Genomic DNA, 14,964 nt, shown 5'->3' on the forward strand with positions numbered 1-14,964 from the left:
GCTCCCCTGTCTGGGGGACCACCAGCCACTGTCGCCTCCTCCCACTGTATCCCCTAATGACATCTGCCACCACGTGCAGACACCGAGACGAAAGCAGGACCCCTCCCGTCTGTCTCCCAACCCTGAGATCGCAGGGCGTCCACACCTGCCCCACCGACTAACCCTCAGCCCCGCTCTGCAGTCTCTAAGAGGCAGGCAGGAAATCACGACCTTCCTTTTATCAACACTGGGAAATTATAGAGAATCCTAATGATTTTAAGGTTGCTCTGGTCCTCACGTTTTAGACAACTGTCTTTAAAAACAATCCGCACTTCTATTTTACTCATTCACAAGCGCGTCTCTCTCTGTTAAGAAGAAATTCAAAGGAACGCAGATTATAATTTCTTTTTAAAGACACTGTTACCCAATCTGATCAGAAAGACACTCTGAACACATCCGGTGGCGCTCCCTACTTCCACGTGCAATCACCCTAAACCACACAAAACCCCCACTGCACACTGAAGGAAAGCCTACTGGTCCGAGCTTCTCAAACTCGTCCACCTCTGCACTCCCGTGCACGATGCTGTAAAACTTCCGAGGATCTGAAAGCGCCCTTCTTCACAGAACTACCACGAGACCCTGCTGTGTTCGAGGCCATAAATGACAATGCTACACAACGGATCTCTCTCGAAAAATACGCTTCCTAACAAACACGCAGCACGGGGCGGGGGGGCTCCGCGACTCCGTCAGCCTCTGCGGTCCAGCTTCCCGGAAGACAGCCCGGCCCTCGCCTGCGCCCACCTCCGACCCGCCGCGCGCCCTCCTGGCGGACGCACGAAAGCCAGCCTCGCGAGCCCCTGCTGCCGCAAAGGCGCGTCTCCCGTCCGTGTTTTCAGGAAACGGAGACGCTCCCGCGTGACGCCACAGGACACACAGCAAGCGGCCGCTCCCACGCGGCCGCGCAGCGCAGAACCTGAGACCCGTCCGCGCGGACCCGTCCCAGCGGCTCGTTCGCTCGGTGTCTCCCAAACGCGCGGAGAAGGCCCACAACCCGGCGGCCGAACAAATGAAAGAACCCGGCCGAGCACGGGCGGAGGAGCCAACGGGCCCTTCCGCACAGCCGACAGCGCGGCGGCTGAGCAGCAGGAGAGAGGACGCCCGACATCGCTCGTCGTCAGGGAAACGCAAATCCACAGCCAGAGTGAAGGACAGGGGCTGGCGGGGCGCGACGGCAGACGAACCCGAGCCTGTGCGCTGCGGCTGGACACCAAAAGGCCACCAACGTGTGGAGAACAGAGCGCGGTTTCCTCAGACAGTCAAAGACGGAATTCCGCCGCTGGGACAATCCTCCGGGGACAGGAAAGCAGCGGCCCAAAGAAGTACCCGAGCGCCGCGGCCACGGCAGCAGCGCCCGCAGCAGCCCGGCCGCCGAGGCAGGGGCGCCTGGAAGGGGGCGCCCACGGGCAGCGCAGTGTCACGCGGCCTTGAAGGGAAGGAGACGCCGCCGCCGGCCAGACTGGGCGAACCCCCGGCACACCGTGCTGAGGAAGAAGCCGGTCCCCGAAAGACAAGCAGTCTCAGTCCTGCTGAGGGGGCCTGAACGTGACCGACGGGGCGGAAGCGGAGAGCAGACGCGGCGGGGCGGGGGCGCTGCCGCTCGCGGGGGACAGAGCCGCAGCCTGACAAGATGAAGAGAGGTGGGGACGCGCTCCGCAACCGTGCGAACGCGCTCAGCGCCAGCGGCAGTACGGACGCTGCAAAACGGTCAAAGCAGGACATTTCAGGTCACATTTTTCTCTCCACCAAAATAAACAGTCGGTCAGTCTTCGAGTGGATCCTTTACCGACACGCGATCCCACACAGAAGACACTGCGTGTGCTGAGCGACGCACAGCGCGCGGACGTGAGTGAAGGCCACGCGACGCCCGGGCGCGGTGTCGCAGGGCGCACCACGATTAGCTATTAAGTGAAGTCCGCGTTTGAGACACGGCTGGTCTGCGTAGAAGCCCTTGTTTCCTTTTTAAAATGCTCTGCTGTTTACAAAAGCAGCCCGTCTCCTGCTGGAACTTCTAAGAAAAACACTAGACAACTCTGAAGCCCATCAGCAGACATACTTACAGATTTCAGGGTATTTTGGTCAAACCAAAACAAAAGGTCTTTTCCTGCCCTACGATGGCAGAACTCAGGAGAATGCGCACAGGCCACGCAGCAAAATGGAGTAAATCTCACGGGAGCTGACGGTCTCGCCCCAGGAGAGATGCAGACCAAACCTCTGGGTCAGAAGAACACATGACAATGACTGCCTACGAACGATGGAGATGAGAGTTTAGACGTTTTTTAAGACCTGCAGGCTAAGACTCCTCCACGAGCGTTTCTCACGCTGGAAACGGGCGAACGTCAAGACCAAGAAGAAACTGAGGCTGTGTCTCGGGAGGAAGAGAGAGGGGTGCAGCGGCCCCAAGGACAGGTATGCTGTGACGGCTGGCCGAGATGGCGCACTGCCCGATGAGCTACCTTTCGTAAATGGGGAGAAGAGATGGAAAGCAAGCTTTCTGGGAGAACACCTGCACTGAAACAGGACGCGGACAGACACAGCCCCGCTACCCACAGGGACCCCAACAAAGGACCTGCTGCTCTGGCAGAGCGTCAGCGGGGTGGGGGGGGGGCACCTGGGTCCCAAGAGCACAGCAGCAGAAACAAAGGGCACCGACTATCCGACCCCACGCTTCCTCCCGCCAAGTCCACCTCTGCCAGCACTGCGTCTGTTAACAAGGAGGCTTCTAAAGACCAGCCCAAGAGCATAAACCAGCGCTCACACACGAGCAGCACGGCCGTCCGAAAACATCTCCGAGTGAACACGCTGAAGAAGGTGATGCACCCTACTGACCACAACGGTTAACATTTGACTTTATTCTTACAGATAAAATCACTGACAACTTATGCCTTAAGGAACTAGGTTATGAAAGTGAAGCACGTTTGTATGACACTTAAAAAAAGAAAGGGGATGCTCACTTCCCTGTCACTGTGCAAACAACTCTAAAGACTGAGTGAGCGAGCCCAGGGGTTCTGGCGGCCCAAATTAGGGCTGAAAGTGCAATATCACTTACACAGTAATACACACGCTGAGATACACTTCACGTAAGGATTCTAAAATAAAGGCATAAGCTACTATAATCAGAATAAGTACACAGCACATTTGAGCTAATAAGAAAATATTCTTACCCATCAGAGTCCACATGAACAGTGAGCAAAATGTGGGAAATAACCATGTTAGAAATTATCAGATTGTCAGTTTGTTCAGCAATAACTTCATACATCTTTATATCCTTCACAGTCCCTCAAACTGTGGTTTGAGAGACTTAACTGTGTATCGGGAGTGCTTGCACTCCAGTAAAAATAAAAACACCAATAATGCAAAAGAATAATCAAAAAGCATCCATTTCGATAATCATTTTTAAAGCATACAACGCACAAATAGTAAAGAGAACTTACCAACTCTATCAGGGAGGACTTCGAGCGCAGAAACTCTTTCATCTTTATTAAGTTCTAGTCCATAAACACAGTCAAATCCATCGTATTTTATAAGATACAAAGAAGGATTTACAGGCACCTGGTCCAGAACGGTTCCTTTCCACTGGGTGACAGGGCCATTCCCCTCCTTCCACCCATGCTGAATCCTGCAGCCTACGATGTTCCGCCGGGGCTGGGACACAGGTTTGCTCGGCCCCACACTGCTCCGATGTTTTCTGCATTCACACATATATACACGTAAGGGATCATCTCAGAAGTACCCACCCCTCGATCCAACGCTACCACTAACTAGCATGCTCTCCTACGGGTTCTCCCAGGCCTGCGCTAGCTAGTGGTGCCACACTCCCGGTCCAAGCGCCTCAAGGTGGGCCCTCAGGGTCACCGTGTGTGCACAGGGAGTGCTGGCCACAGGGCTCCCCGTACACCCACTGTGCCGGGCAGAAGAGCACTGCTGCCTTAGGCAACCTTGGCCCTCATACTGAGCACGAGCATCGTGTTCTCAGCATTCCCGTTCCCTCTAATGAGTCAACTCACAGTGATCCCAGTTAATCAGAGAAAGAGAAGGGCTGAGCACGTGAAGTATGCACACATGCACGTGAACCCGTTCCTCGTCTAACGGAAATGGGCAAACCGTTCAATCTCACCCACTCGGTAACCCACACCACGAGCCCCCACCACCTTAATCAGTGAGTGAGAAGACACTAGATATGGAGCTTCTCCTCCTCCCCCCAACCCCCGGCCAGGAGTCCAGGCCGGCTGGCATCCCCATGTTGTACCATCAGTACTCTCTAGAAAACACAGAATCTTACACACTTGCATTTGTGACAAATACTTAACGTAATGTAAAAATTATTGCAGCAACACCAAACCACGTTCTTCCCAGATCATTAACAATTGAAAAATCTACACACGATGTTTATTTACAAGCAGTACACGTGGGTCTCGTGATCAGGGAAGGAATCCTGGTCCTCCCTGGGAGTCCGCACACAAGGCCGGGGCTGGCGTGAATACGAGCTGAGGGCCAGGCCCCGCCCGTGCTGCCGGGAGAGCTTCCGGCGGGCAGAAAGCTCTCGGCTGCCTCACCACGAGCGCAAGTGATGAGCGACTGGAGTACACACAAACTCTGAGACGAAAAACAATTTATTGTAGGCTATGATGTATACAGAGGGATGTATTTCGAGTAGTCGATCTGGTAAACCCTCTGGTTCTGTGAGACAGAGGTTCCACCAAACCACGGCTGCCCGACGAGGCCGGACGGGCGGCTGCAGGCCTTCACCTCAGCAAGAGGGGGGCATGGCCCAGGAGGAAATCGTCCCACGTCGGGCTGGAGAAGGGTCCCAAGGTTTCGTGCAGCTGTGAGGACAGCCAAAATCATGGGTCTGCCCTCCCCGTGCCCCCCCAGGGCCCAGAGGCACCCAGCAAACCTGCCTCCCAGCAAGACAGGGCACGCAATCCTTTCCAGGAGCAGGGCATTGCGGGAGACAAAGGAGCTGGGCCTCAGAAGGGACGATGGGGACACCCCACAGAGGCCTCACACACACAGAAGGGCTCAGAGCTCGGCGGGGAGGACTGCCGTCGGGGGAGCCCCAGGCCTCCTCACAAACAGGGGCCTCACAACGGGACTGAAACGGAAGCACGCCCACTACCAGGCACACAACAGAGGCCAGGACAAGGAAGGAGAGACAGAAAAGCCCAGAAATGAGAAGTAAACTGGAGGAACCCAGCTACCAGACACCACGGGGCACGCCTGGGACAGAGGACAAGGGGACAGCAGGGGCAAAACAGTCATGAAGAGACAGGGACAGACATGAATTCCAGCTTCCGTAAAACAGGAGGACACCAACACAACTCAAGAAAAATTCCCCGAAACAGAAGACGGACATGTGCACAGGCCACCTTGGGAAAGTGGACCTTCAACCATGGACACTAACCTTCCAGTCAAACAAACAAACTTCAGAAACGGAGCATCTCATGGGCATCCAAGCGAAGGACACATCTCATGTAAGGAAAACGGAACATGACAGTGACGCTGGGGCCACCAGACAACAGAGTGCGGGCGGCGTTCAGGTTCTCAGCAGGGAAATGTGAGCCAAGGGTTCTCCGCCACCATCGGAGGCCCAGGAAGAAATGTCCTGGTCGGGGCCTCCTGAGAAGTCACAGGAGTTTCTGCAGAGGCTGACTGCAGGCTGGGAGCACCTCCAATTGCACACAAATGTGAGGAAAAGGGAAGAGGGGCATGCAGCTGCGGTCTGCAGGGGCGAGAGTCAGAGCTACCCTGCGGGGAGAAGACACAAAGCACGGCAGAGCAGGACAGACAGCATTTGAGACCGACAGCCCCTTATTCAATGGGGAGAAAGGAGAGTGAGGCCTGGACTCAGAGCTGCTCAGGGCAAGGAGCCCCAGATCCTCCCCAGACTCTGCAGCGTGCAGCTCGGTGTAGAGGAAAAGGCCAGTACCACGCACCACTGAGTCTGTGCCCTGCAGCTACGAGCACCGCTCAACCCCGATGACCGCAAACCTCAGGCCCTCCACAGTCCCTGGGAGCGTGCCGTGTGGGGAAACGGCTGGAATCCTGCCAGCACGGTGTTTCTCCTCCATCAATCCATCACCTACTCCGTGGGACATGCAGGCAGAAGTCTAGTGATGCACAGTGTGGACGGGGTCAGGCTCTCTGCACAGAGGGCAGAAGCTAGCTCCCAAACCCCAGCAAGGAAGGAACGCAGTCCTCTGCAGCATTTCAGTGATTCACACAAACACTCCACCATCACGACCAAAATTACAGGCTGACGCTGCAGCTGCACCAGTGTCACCATGGCTATCACCATGGCCAGGCCACAGTACTCAGGTACGTGGCCAATCATGGCCCCAAGCGTTTTCTGTGAGGGCACTCTTCTACGGGACATGGCAATCAGCAGGTGGCCCCACACATGGGTGGGCCTCATCGAATCAGCTGAAGGACTTAAAAAAGTGTTCTTATATGAAAGTGCAATCTTCCCTTTTCCCTGGGCTCCAATCTCCGTCCACACATGTGCATGCATGCCTGCACACACACTCACACGCATAATAACCACTGATTCTGTCTCCTTGGAGAATAAGACCACAGCTAGAAAAGCTTCTATCCAAGATTCCGAAGCAGGACATCTTCTATTACTGTGATTCTCAACAAAACCACCCTAACTTGGCCAGTTTAAGGGCACAAAGGGGCAGCTGGAGACTCAGAGCAGCAGTGTTCCAGCTCAACTATGCGTCCCTTGTACACTCACGAGCAGCGCTGTGCTGTGGCCCGTAGCTGTTCCGAAGAGGGAGCATGGCACCATGCATGGCCGTGCCTCTGGCCGTGCTTCTGCACAGGAGGCCCTCGTCACGGCTGTGTCCAGTAGCAGGGGACTCAGAGCTGCCAGTAGTACTCTCCAAAGTGGCTCACGCACCCTTTACCCCGGAACACAGCGGTCCTTCCCTCTGTCTTCATTAAGGGAGCCGGAAGCAGCACGTCCTGCTGCCATCCACGGGACACCGGGGCAGGTCCAGCATCTCCTTCTCTGTGTCTGTGCGACGTTATGTCTCCACCCACCCACCCTGTGTCTCCCTTGGTCTGTGCAGCTGGGATGATGGAGGCTTCTGTGCCCCACGTGTGGCTTAGCTCTGGTCTTACAGAACCTACCTCTAACCTGTAAGCTGCTGCATTTATAGCTAACGTTAACGTTCTTCTATTAAAATCTACTATTAATCAAAACCTCAATTTTCCCTCTCCTAGCTCTAACAAGACCAAAAACAAGTAAAAAATTCGTAGTAAAAGAAGGAAAATTTCTAAAACAAAAACAAAAACACCCTGGCACATAGTGACCCCACCTGACACTAATCAAATGTGGGCTGCTGTTTCAAATTTTGTTTTCATTCTTGTCTGAGTAACTTCGTAAAAACGTTACCTTATTTAGAAACAAACAAGAAAAGAAGGATTTTTGTTACTTCCTGTAATATTCCCATCCCTGGATGTTTTCTCTTTCTGAACACACCCGGCGATGACTCGGATGCCTCCAACGGGGTCCAGAGGCAAGTACACACTCCCGCATGCCTCCAAACGCGGTCCTGGGGCCCACGTCCCTGAACTGCCTCAGTCCCCACATCAGGTTCAAGACCCTTCTCTCCCCTCAGAGGCCGTGTCACTGTCTCCCATCTCCCAAATTACAGAAAACAGATGCCAATCAATCCTTCTGCATTCTGACTGGTTTTTCTGAGTTGCTTTTAGAATTTTCTTTGCTCTTGCAATCAGAAATGTCACCAGAACTTGTGACTTGTGTTTTTAATCACCCCTCAACTAGCACTTGGTCAGTCTAGAGAGCTGTGCAGAACCGTCTCCCGTATTTATTCTTTTTTTTTTTAATATTTTTTTTATTTATTTATTTGACAGACAAAGATCACAAGTAGGCAGAGAGGCAGGCAGAGAGAGAGGAGGAAGCAGGCTCCCTGCTGAGCAGAGAGCCCGATGCGGGGCTCGGTCCCAGGACCCTGGGATCATGACCTGAGCCGAAGGCAGAGGCTTTAACCCACTGAGCCACCCAGGCACCCTCCCGTATTTATTCTTGACCCTTCCCCCTCTATCCCTTCTGTAGCAGAGGCACACGGGGTTTCCAGGTCCGTCCTCCACAATCCACTTTCCCCAATGCTGCTCACCTTCCAGAAAGCCTCAGACCAAGTGTTCCTGAATCAGGTAAAATAGACGGGCTTGAATTTCAGCCTATCTTCTGAATATCTTACATAGCATCTTTAATTTCTAGATACTAATGGTTTGATCTTCTCTTGAACAGTGTCTCTTCAATTACCAAGTCTTTCAACATCAGGGGTAACGTTCGTGTCCTTGCCTGATTCCTCTATGAGCTCTGCGGGTCGGCCAACATGGCCTTGTCCATGTTGGGGGTGCCGTGTGGATACCCGGTTAGCTCTCCCATTCTGTGCGACGGTCTCTCCTGCCATCGGCGCTCCTCAGTGCCTGCTGGTTCCCGGGGCTCCCGTGTTCCACGCAAGCCGGGGTCACGGCGTCAGTGGTCGGGAGCACCTCCTCAGGCCCAGGCGAGCCCTGGCGTCTGGCGGGGGCTGCGGGGCGGCCCGGAGGCCAGCGAGCGGAGACCTCAGGAGGGCAGCGGGACAGGCGAGCGTCTAGGCAAGCGGACTCACCAGCTCTGGTGGTGTCCAACCTGTGCAGATTCCAGAGCCTACCCAGGCAGTCACTGTTCGCACAGCCTCCTTTTCTCCTCAAAGTGGCAGAGTTCCTCAGCTCTTTTTACATAAATCTGTTCCAACATGCTTTAGGTCTCCCAGGAATTTCTAATGTTCTGGCCTGCCAATAGGATGAGGTATGAACTTTCTAACTCGGTAACAACAAAAACTGCCAATTTTGGGAAGTAATTTTAATGCAAATCACAGTGACGTACAATCCTCTCTCTGCTTCTGGTAGGGATACAGCCCTCCTTACGCAAAACTCAGCAATCCGCCGTCCCAGTGATTCCGGGGCCGGGAATTTATCTCAAAGTGGTGCAGAGACCCAGCTGCTGTGCTCTGAGCCTCCTCCGTGACGGCAGATAAAGCCCATTTCACCCCCCCACCCCGCCCCGGGATGCAGAAGCTTGTACCACACAGCTATTCGATCCGTGAGAAATGTAGAAAACAGGACATGAAAAACTTGTGCACATGCAAATACCCCCAGAGAGGGAGAAAAATGGCTTCTCAAACATTCGGTACAGCACCAGCAGCTGTGAGTAACCCTGGAGCGGCACTAGAAATACTTAGGTTGTCTTCCTCTGGGTTAACCTGTGCTTTCAAATTTTCCTACGATGACTTAAAAGCAGTTCATTTTTACAAGCATGTGAAGCACAACTTTTAATATAACTACCACTAAATTAACGCGATGAGTATCCCACTTCTGCAGGAAGCTAGATACAAAAACAGATTTACACATCTCCATGTTACCACTTCCGAACTTCACTTCTTGTGTCTGCATTTTAGCCAGGGGTAATGCTACTTGTGGAGCATCGTGTCCCTGGCGCTAAAGGAAGATGACGACTCATTAGCAGTCGGGCCGAAGAGACAGAGGTGACAGAGATCATTTTCCCCACGGCAGCGCTGAAGGCAAACACAAGCACTTCAAGTGACACACTTGTGTTTCAAGTGGAACTCAAGCTCCCCAACTATGAGGATGGGACTCTGCCCGAGGCTCTCGCAGCCAAGGCTTACAGGAGAGTGCTCTAAAATGTCCTTACACGTGTTAAAATATCACGTATTATTTCATAGTAAGCGTGCACAAATATATGTTGTTTGTAAGCTGATTTAAGTTCTTCCACCCAGCATCGAATGGGCGTCGAGGGTGGGAACTCCCCTGGGGAACCAGTGGTCCGCTCGGGTTATCGTCTCAGAGTCTATCATCAGGCAAAACGCTGATGATCGCTGAAGCTGGCTGACAGGGCTCAGGACTTACTGTTACTCTATTTTTGGGGACATTTTAAATTGCTCATAACCAGAAAGGTTAAAAATTATATCCTAGGGGCGCCTGGGTGGATCAGTGGGTTAAAGCCTCTGCCTTCGGCTCAGGTCATGGTCCCAGGGTCCTGGGATCAAGCCCCGCATCTGGCTCTCTGCTCAGCGGGGAGCCTGCTTCCCTTCCTCTCTCTCTCTCTCTGCCTACTTGTGATCTCTGTCAAATAAATAAATAAAATCTTAAAAAAAAGTTATATCCTAAACAAGTTCTTACATTTTATTTTAATTGCAGGGTGAATGGGTGGCTCAGGCAGTTAAGCGGCTGCCTTCGGCTTGGGTCGTCATCCCAGAGTCCTGGGATCGAGCCCCATATCAGGCTCCCTGCTTGGTGGGGAGCCTGCTTCTCCCTCTCCCTCTGCCTGCCGCTCTACTTGTGCTCTGTCTCTCTGTCAAATAAATAAACTCTTTAAAAAAATTTTTTTATTTTAATTGGTAATTGCTACTTTAGATAAAAATCAACAGAAACCATAATAAAAACTAAAGCTTATTTTCACATGCCGAAACAGTACATATGAAAGCAAACAAAAAGCAATGTGTCTGGTTCCTGGGGAAGGCGGCAGCAGACACGCCCTTGGGTCATCTCTGGGTGGTTCAAAGAACAGCACACAGACGTGACGTTACCAATGGAAACAGCTCCTCCAATTTTAAAACGAGGGCTCCCTGAATGTCGTGGTGCTGACTTAGGTCCTCCCCGGACGCCCATGTTTTTAACCGCTCTCAATTGCCTGTATGTTCTCACGACCACTTGCCAGGCCGACACACCGGGTGGCTGCAGACAGACACCCAGACGCTTCGCTCTGGGGAGGTGGCTGGAACTGCCCCCGAGCGCAAGGACAAGGGCACCCCGAGTCGCCACCCAAATGACTCACGGGTAAAGTACAGAAGCGAGGTGAACCCCAGGATCATGCTGCTTGCTCCTTCTCTCCAGAAGCCACCTCCGAAACGACTGGCTTCCGGGGCCACTGGGAGCCACTATCAGTCTGCAGGGACAGCGGATGGGGGCCGGCCCCTCAGCAACCACTCTCACTGCTGCCGAAGGACCCGCTCAGCGCCCCGGTGAGCCTGAGAGGAGCCGCAGGCAGGCGGACGGCAACCCGGAGCACGTGCAGAAGCCCAGGCCGGCCCCACAGACCCGAGTCCACAATCCCAGGCCTTCTAACCTAACAGGCTCCCAGGCTCGGTACCCCAGGCACCACAGCTAGGGAGCACGATTCAGAACCAACACTCATGTCTACGCACCCACGTTCCCAACAAGGTAAGCTGCGAATGCAGGGGGCATTTCTGTACCTTGCTCAGCACTTTCAACGCTTCGAGTAAGTTCTGACCCGGCCACACTACTCGCTCTGCCATCCACAAAGGAAATTCTGCGTTGGAAGACCGTCCACCATTTAGCCAGACTCCCTAAGTGCCCGAGATCCACCCCCAAACTGCCCCCCAGGACTGGAAGATCTTACTTCGGTAGCCAGCAGTTAAAGGGGCCACGCTTGCTCAAATTCCAACCACCACAACTCTGCTGTGAACCAGCAAGTGCCTGTCTCACGCCACGTACATTGTTGTATAATCACCTCCCGCCTCTCTTCCCTCACTCTATTTAGTACCGTCCTAGAAAAGCAGCTCCCTTACTCTGTGTTCTAGCACATTTCAGCAGAAAATACTGATTAAACCAAAGTGACTGTCTTTTCACAAGATGCCCACCAGCAAGGAGAAGAAAAAGCTGCTTCTCTGGGATGTGCTGCTTAACAAAAGTCCTACGGCAGAACCGCCACTGCCGGCTCAACAGGAGAGAAAAACAGCCGCGAGCGTCCGTCTTCCACCCAAGTCGCGCTGGGTTCTCAGGTTACTCCGTCTACACGCGAACAGCCGAGGGCCTCGCCAACGCTGCCCACTTCCCCGGTGTGGAGAGCAGTTCCTCACGAGCTGAGGAAGCCGTCGCCTCGGTTTTGATGGGCTGAAGGCAGGCGGCACCAGGCTCCGCGCTCAACTAGGCCGCGTGCTCCCCACGGACATCACCACTCGGCAGACGGGCCGCGAACACGCTCCCCGCGCAGGCACGGTGTGGGCGCCGGGAGGCCTCTGTGCGTTAAAGGACTCGGGGTTCCTCGACAGGGCTGCCACCCAGGGACTTGAGGAAGAGGAGGAGGGGGTGTCTCTCCGTCCTCGTCACCGTCAGTGACTAACGTCTTAAATAGAAAAGTGCTCTCCGGAAATCTCTCTAGTCAGTGCATAAAAGCCCCGGCCCATTCTCTAAATGTGCGTCGGGGGCAATACACCAAAACCCGGAAGCAGAAACGCAATCCACGATGCCGACCAGGGGAAGAAAGCAGCAGATTCCCGCCTGAAAACTGGAAAACAGAACTACGACAGGTGAGCTGACCTCAGAGGCCGCCCAACCGTACCTTCCCTTCAAAATCCACCGCTGACCCTTGAACAAAGCGGGACTGGGGCACTGACCCCCATGCAGTCGAAAAGCTGGGTGTAACTTCGGACTCCCTCAAACTTGAACAGCTTGGCCGGAAGCCTTACTGATACCCAAACCAGTTAGCTAGCCTCTACTCCATCCTGCAGCCTGGAGAACAGTGTTACAAACACAGTCCTAAGGAAGACAACACACACGTGGCATGGTCCCGCGTTTACAGACATCAATGCAGGTGCGTGTGGACCCGTGCAATTCCGGCCCAGGCTGCTCACTGCGACGCATTTCCCAAATCACCTCCTGCGAAACCAGGAGACGCCTGTCACCAACTTGTTCCCAAAATGCAGTGAGGGGCCCGGCCGCCAGGAGGCACGGAAGCTTGTTCCGTTTACTAGAAAAGCAGAAACGAGCCACCGCTACACAATTTCTGGGCGCCACGGTGCTCCAACACAGTAGACCCGAGTCCCCGCCGGCACGTGTCTCCTGCGTCTCCCTGGGACTCCCTCCAGCAGGCAGAGGCGTCCACACGTGGGGTTCCTGCTCAGCCCCCCTGGACTGAGGCGTGGGTCAGTCCCGCGTGCCTGACTCGCTTGCCGGAGGCCCACAGTGGAGGCGGGCATGCATGGCTCCAGGCCTTCTTTTCCGTGTGCTTTCCATAACCATGGCACTTGCGGAGAGGGCCCATCCTGGTCCACGTCAGTGTTCTTAGGCCCGGTAAGCACGGGGCCAGGCAGATGGGAGGAACGTGCCGAGGCGCCCAGCTGAGCCACCAGCTTCCTGCTTCAGCCCAGACCCCGGGCAGAGGCCCAGCCAGAGGCGGCAAGCAACGGCCACTCGTAGTGCCTTGTGCAGACCTGTGCGTCCTCGGTGTTTGCGTCCGACCGCCTCCAGATGTGTGCAGAGATGAGAAGACACGGGCCAACGGGAGCAGCCTTCCCTTTCTTTCCGGCTCCCTCTGGCTACAGAGTACCTGGGTCACAGCCCTCTACTCTCTCAACGGAACGAGCACCAGGTCAAACTCCGAGCACGGGAGTGCACAGGGGTCAGGCGCCTTCAGCTGGTACACATACCAACAGCCCAGTTTTTTTTTTTTTTTATTTTTTTTTTTAAGATTTTATTTATTTATTTGACACAGGGAGAGAGATCACAAGCAGGCAGAGAGGCAGGCAGAGATAGAGGGGGAAGCAGGCTCCCCGCTGAGCAGAGAGCCCAATGCGGGGCTCGAGCCCAGGACCCTGGGATCATGACCTGAGCTGAAGGCAGAGGCTTTAACCCGCTGAGCCACCCAGGCACCCCAACAGCCCAGTTTTAAAAGTAGGTGTTTATTCCTTGTGCTCTGGGGGGAGAAACAACGAGCACCTCGGAAGTGGGAGTTAATGGGTGACCACCGTGCTTCAGGTGAGGCTCAGGAAACCCTTGCACAACCCAACAAGGCCCAAAATCCTAACTAAAGGACCTTCCAGTCCTACCCGGCAATGTGTAAAATGGCTAAAACTGAATGCACATTACATCCTTAAAGCCAATTATTTTTAACTGTTTGGCAAAATTCATTTTGTATGGACTGTTCCGGTCTTGCAAAGTTAACATGTCCCTTGCCTCTCTTCCACTGTAGTTATGTTTCTAGCGTTACCTACTATTTAAGGCTTGTATTTGTTTGGTTACCCTCTGCTTAGACCACAGCACGGTTTACCACTCACGGTAATGCTATGGTAGGATAATGAGGGGAGACAGCAACATGAATTACCACGTCCCTGGACGTGGCAGAAGCATGAAGGTAAGGGGCAAATCCACGGAATCTGGGAAATGCTTTCTCAAACCTCAGGGACACAGACACTCACCTGAATGTCACACCTTTCTACTCCAGGTCATTTCTTGAACTACACATGACAGATATTTACATGTCTACATGTGCTCTGAACCAGGAGGCACGGGTGCACCGACCACCGACCATTACGAACGGGCGCCTCGTGCTCTTCAGCCCCACAGGGTGGTGGCTGCGCGCTCACGAGCCTCTCAGTATGAATAATTTGGAAAAAAAGGCTATAATGAGAGGCTCAGGATGTGCTAGCTGGGGTCAAAGTGCCTCTTCCAGAGTTAACGGTCTACGATTAAGACTCAAAACAACTAGAACTGGTTTGTTAGAGCGATGTCTGTGGCGCGACAGCAGCCACCAGAACCTGGTGGGTACTTGTGAAATCTGTTAAATGTAATTCAGTATAAGCACAGTATCATCATTTAAGATAGTATCCCAATGTTCTTTTTAAATGTAACTATATCATACACAAAGATTTAAGGGAGAAAAAGTGGCTTCTTTACTCTGGTACCTACAGAATTTAGGATTTATAACATACTGGTCACTTAAAATACATCGCTTTTTAATTATCTTTCAACATGCATTATGTGTTGCCTAAATTACAAGCTTTTCGTTTATTTGAAAATGTTATAAAGCGGTGAGCGAGTGCACCCGTCAGCATGCTAGCCAGACCCTCAAGCATGAGCAAAGGCCTCTGTCCA

General features: G+C 53.5%; 1 protein-coding gene across 3 annotated transcripts in view; it reads right to left on the bottom strand.

The window, feature by feature from the left end:
• SPIN1 (spindlin 1) overlaps window positions 1-14,964 on the bottom strand; it is a 79,690-nt gene that overhangs the window by 8,602 nt on the left and 56,124 nt on the right. For 2 of the 3 annotated variants that reach the window (XM_080819848.1, XM_080819849.1), the window contains one exon: window positions 3,471-3,724. In XM_080819848.1, the coding sequence (XP_080675974.1) occupies window positions 3,471-3,724 (254 nt within the window). The remainder of the gene's footprint in view (window positions 1-3,470; window positions 3,725-14,964) is intronic. The other variant, XM_080819850.1, reaches the window with a different exon arrangement.

Source organism: Martes martes (assembly GCF_963455335.1).
Source record: "Martes martes genome assembly, chromosome: 12".
Lineage (NCBI taxonomy): Eukaryota > Metazoa > Chordata > Mammalia > Carnivora > Mustelidae > Martes > Martes martes.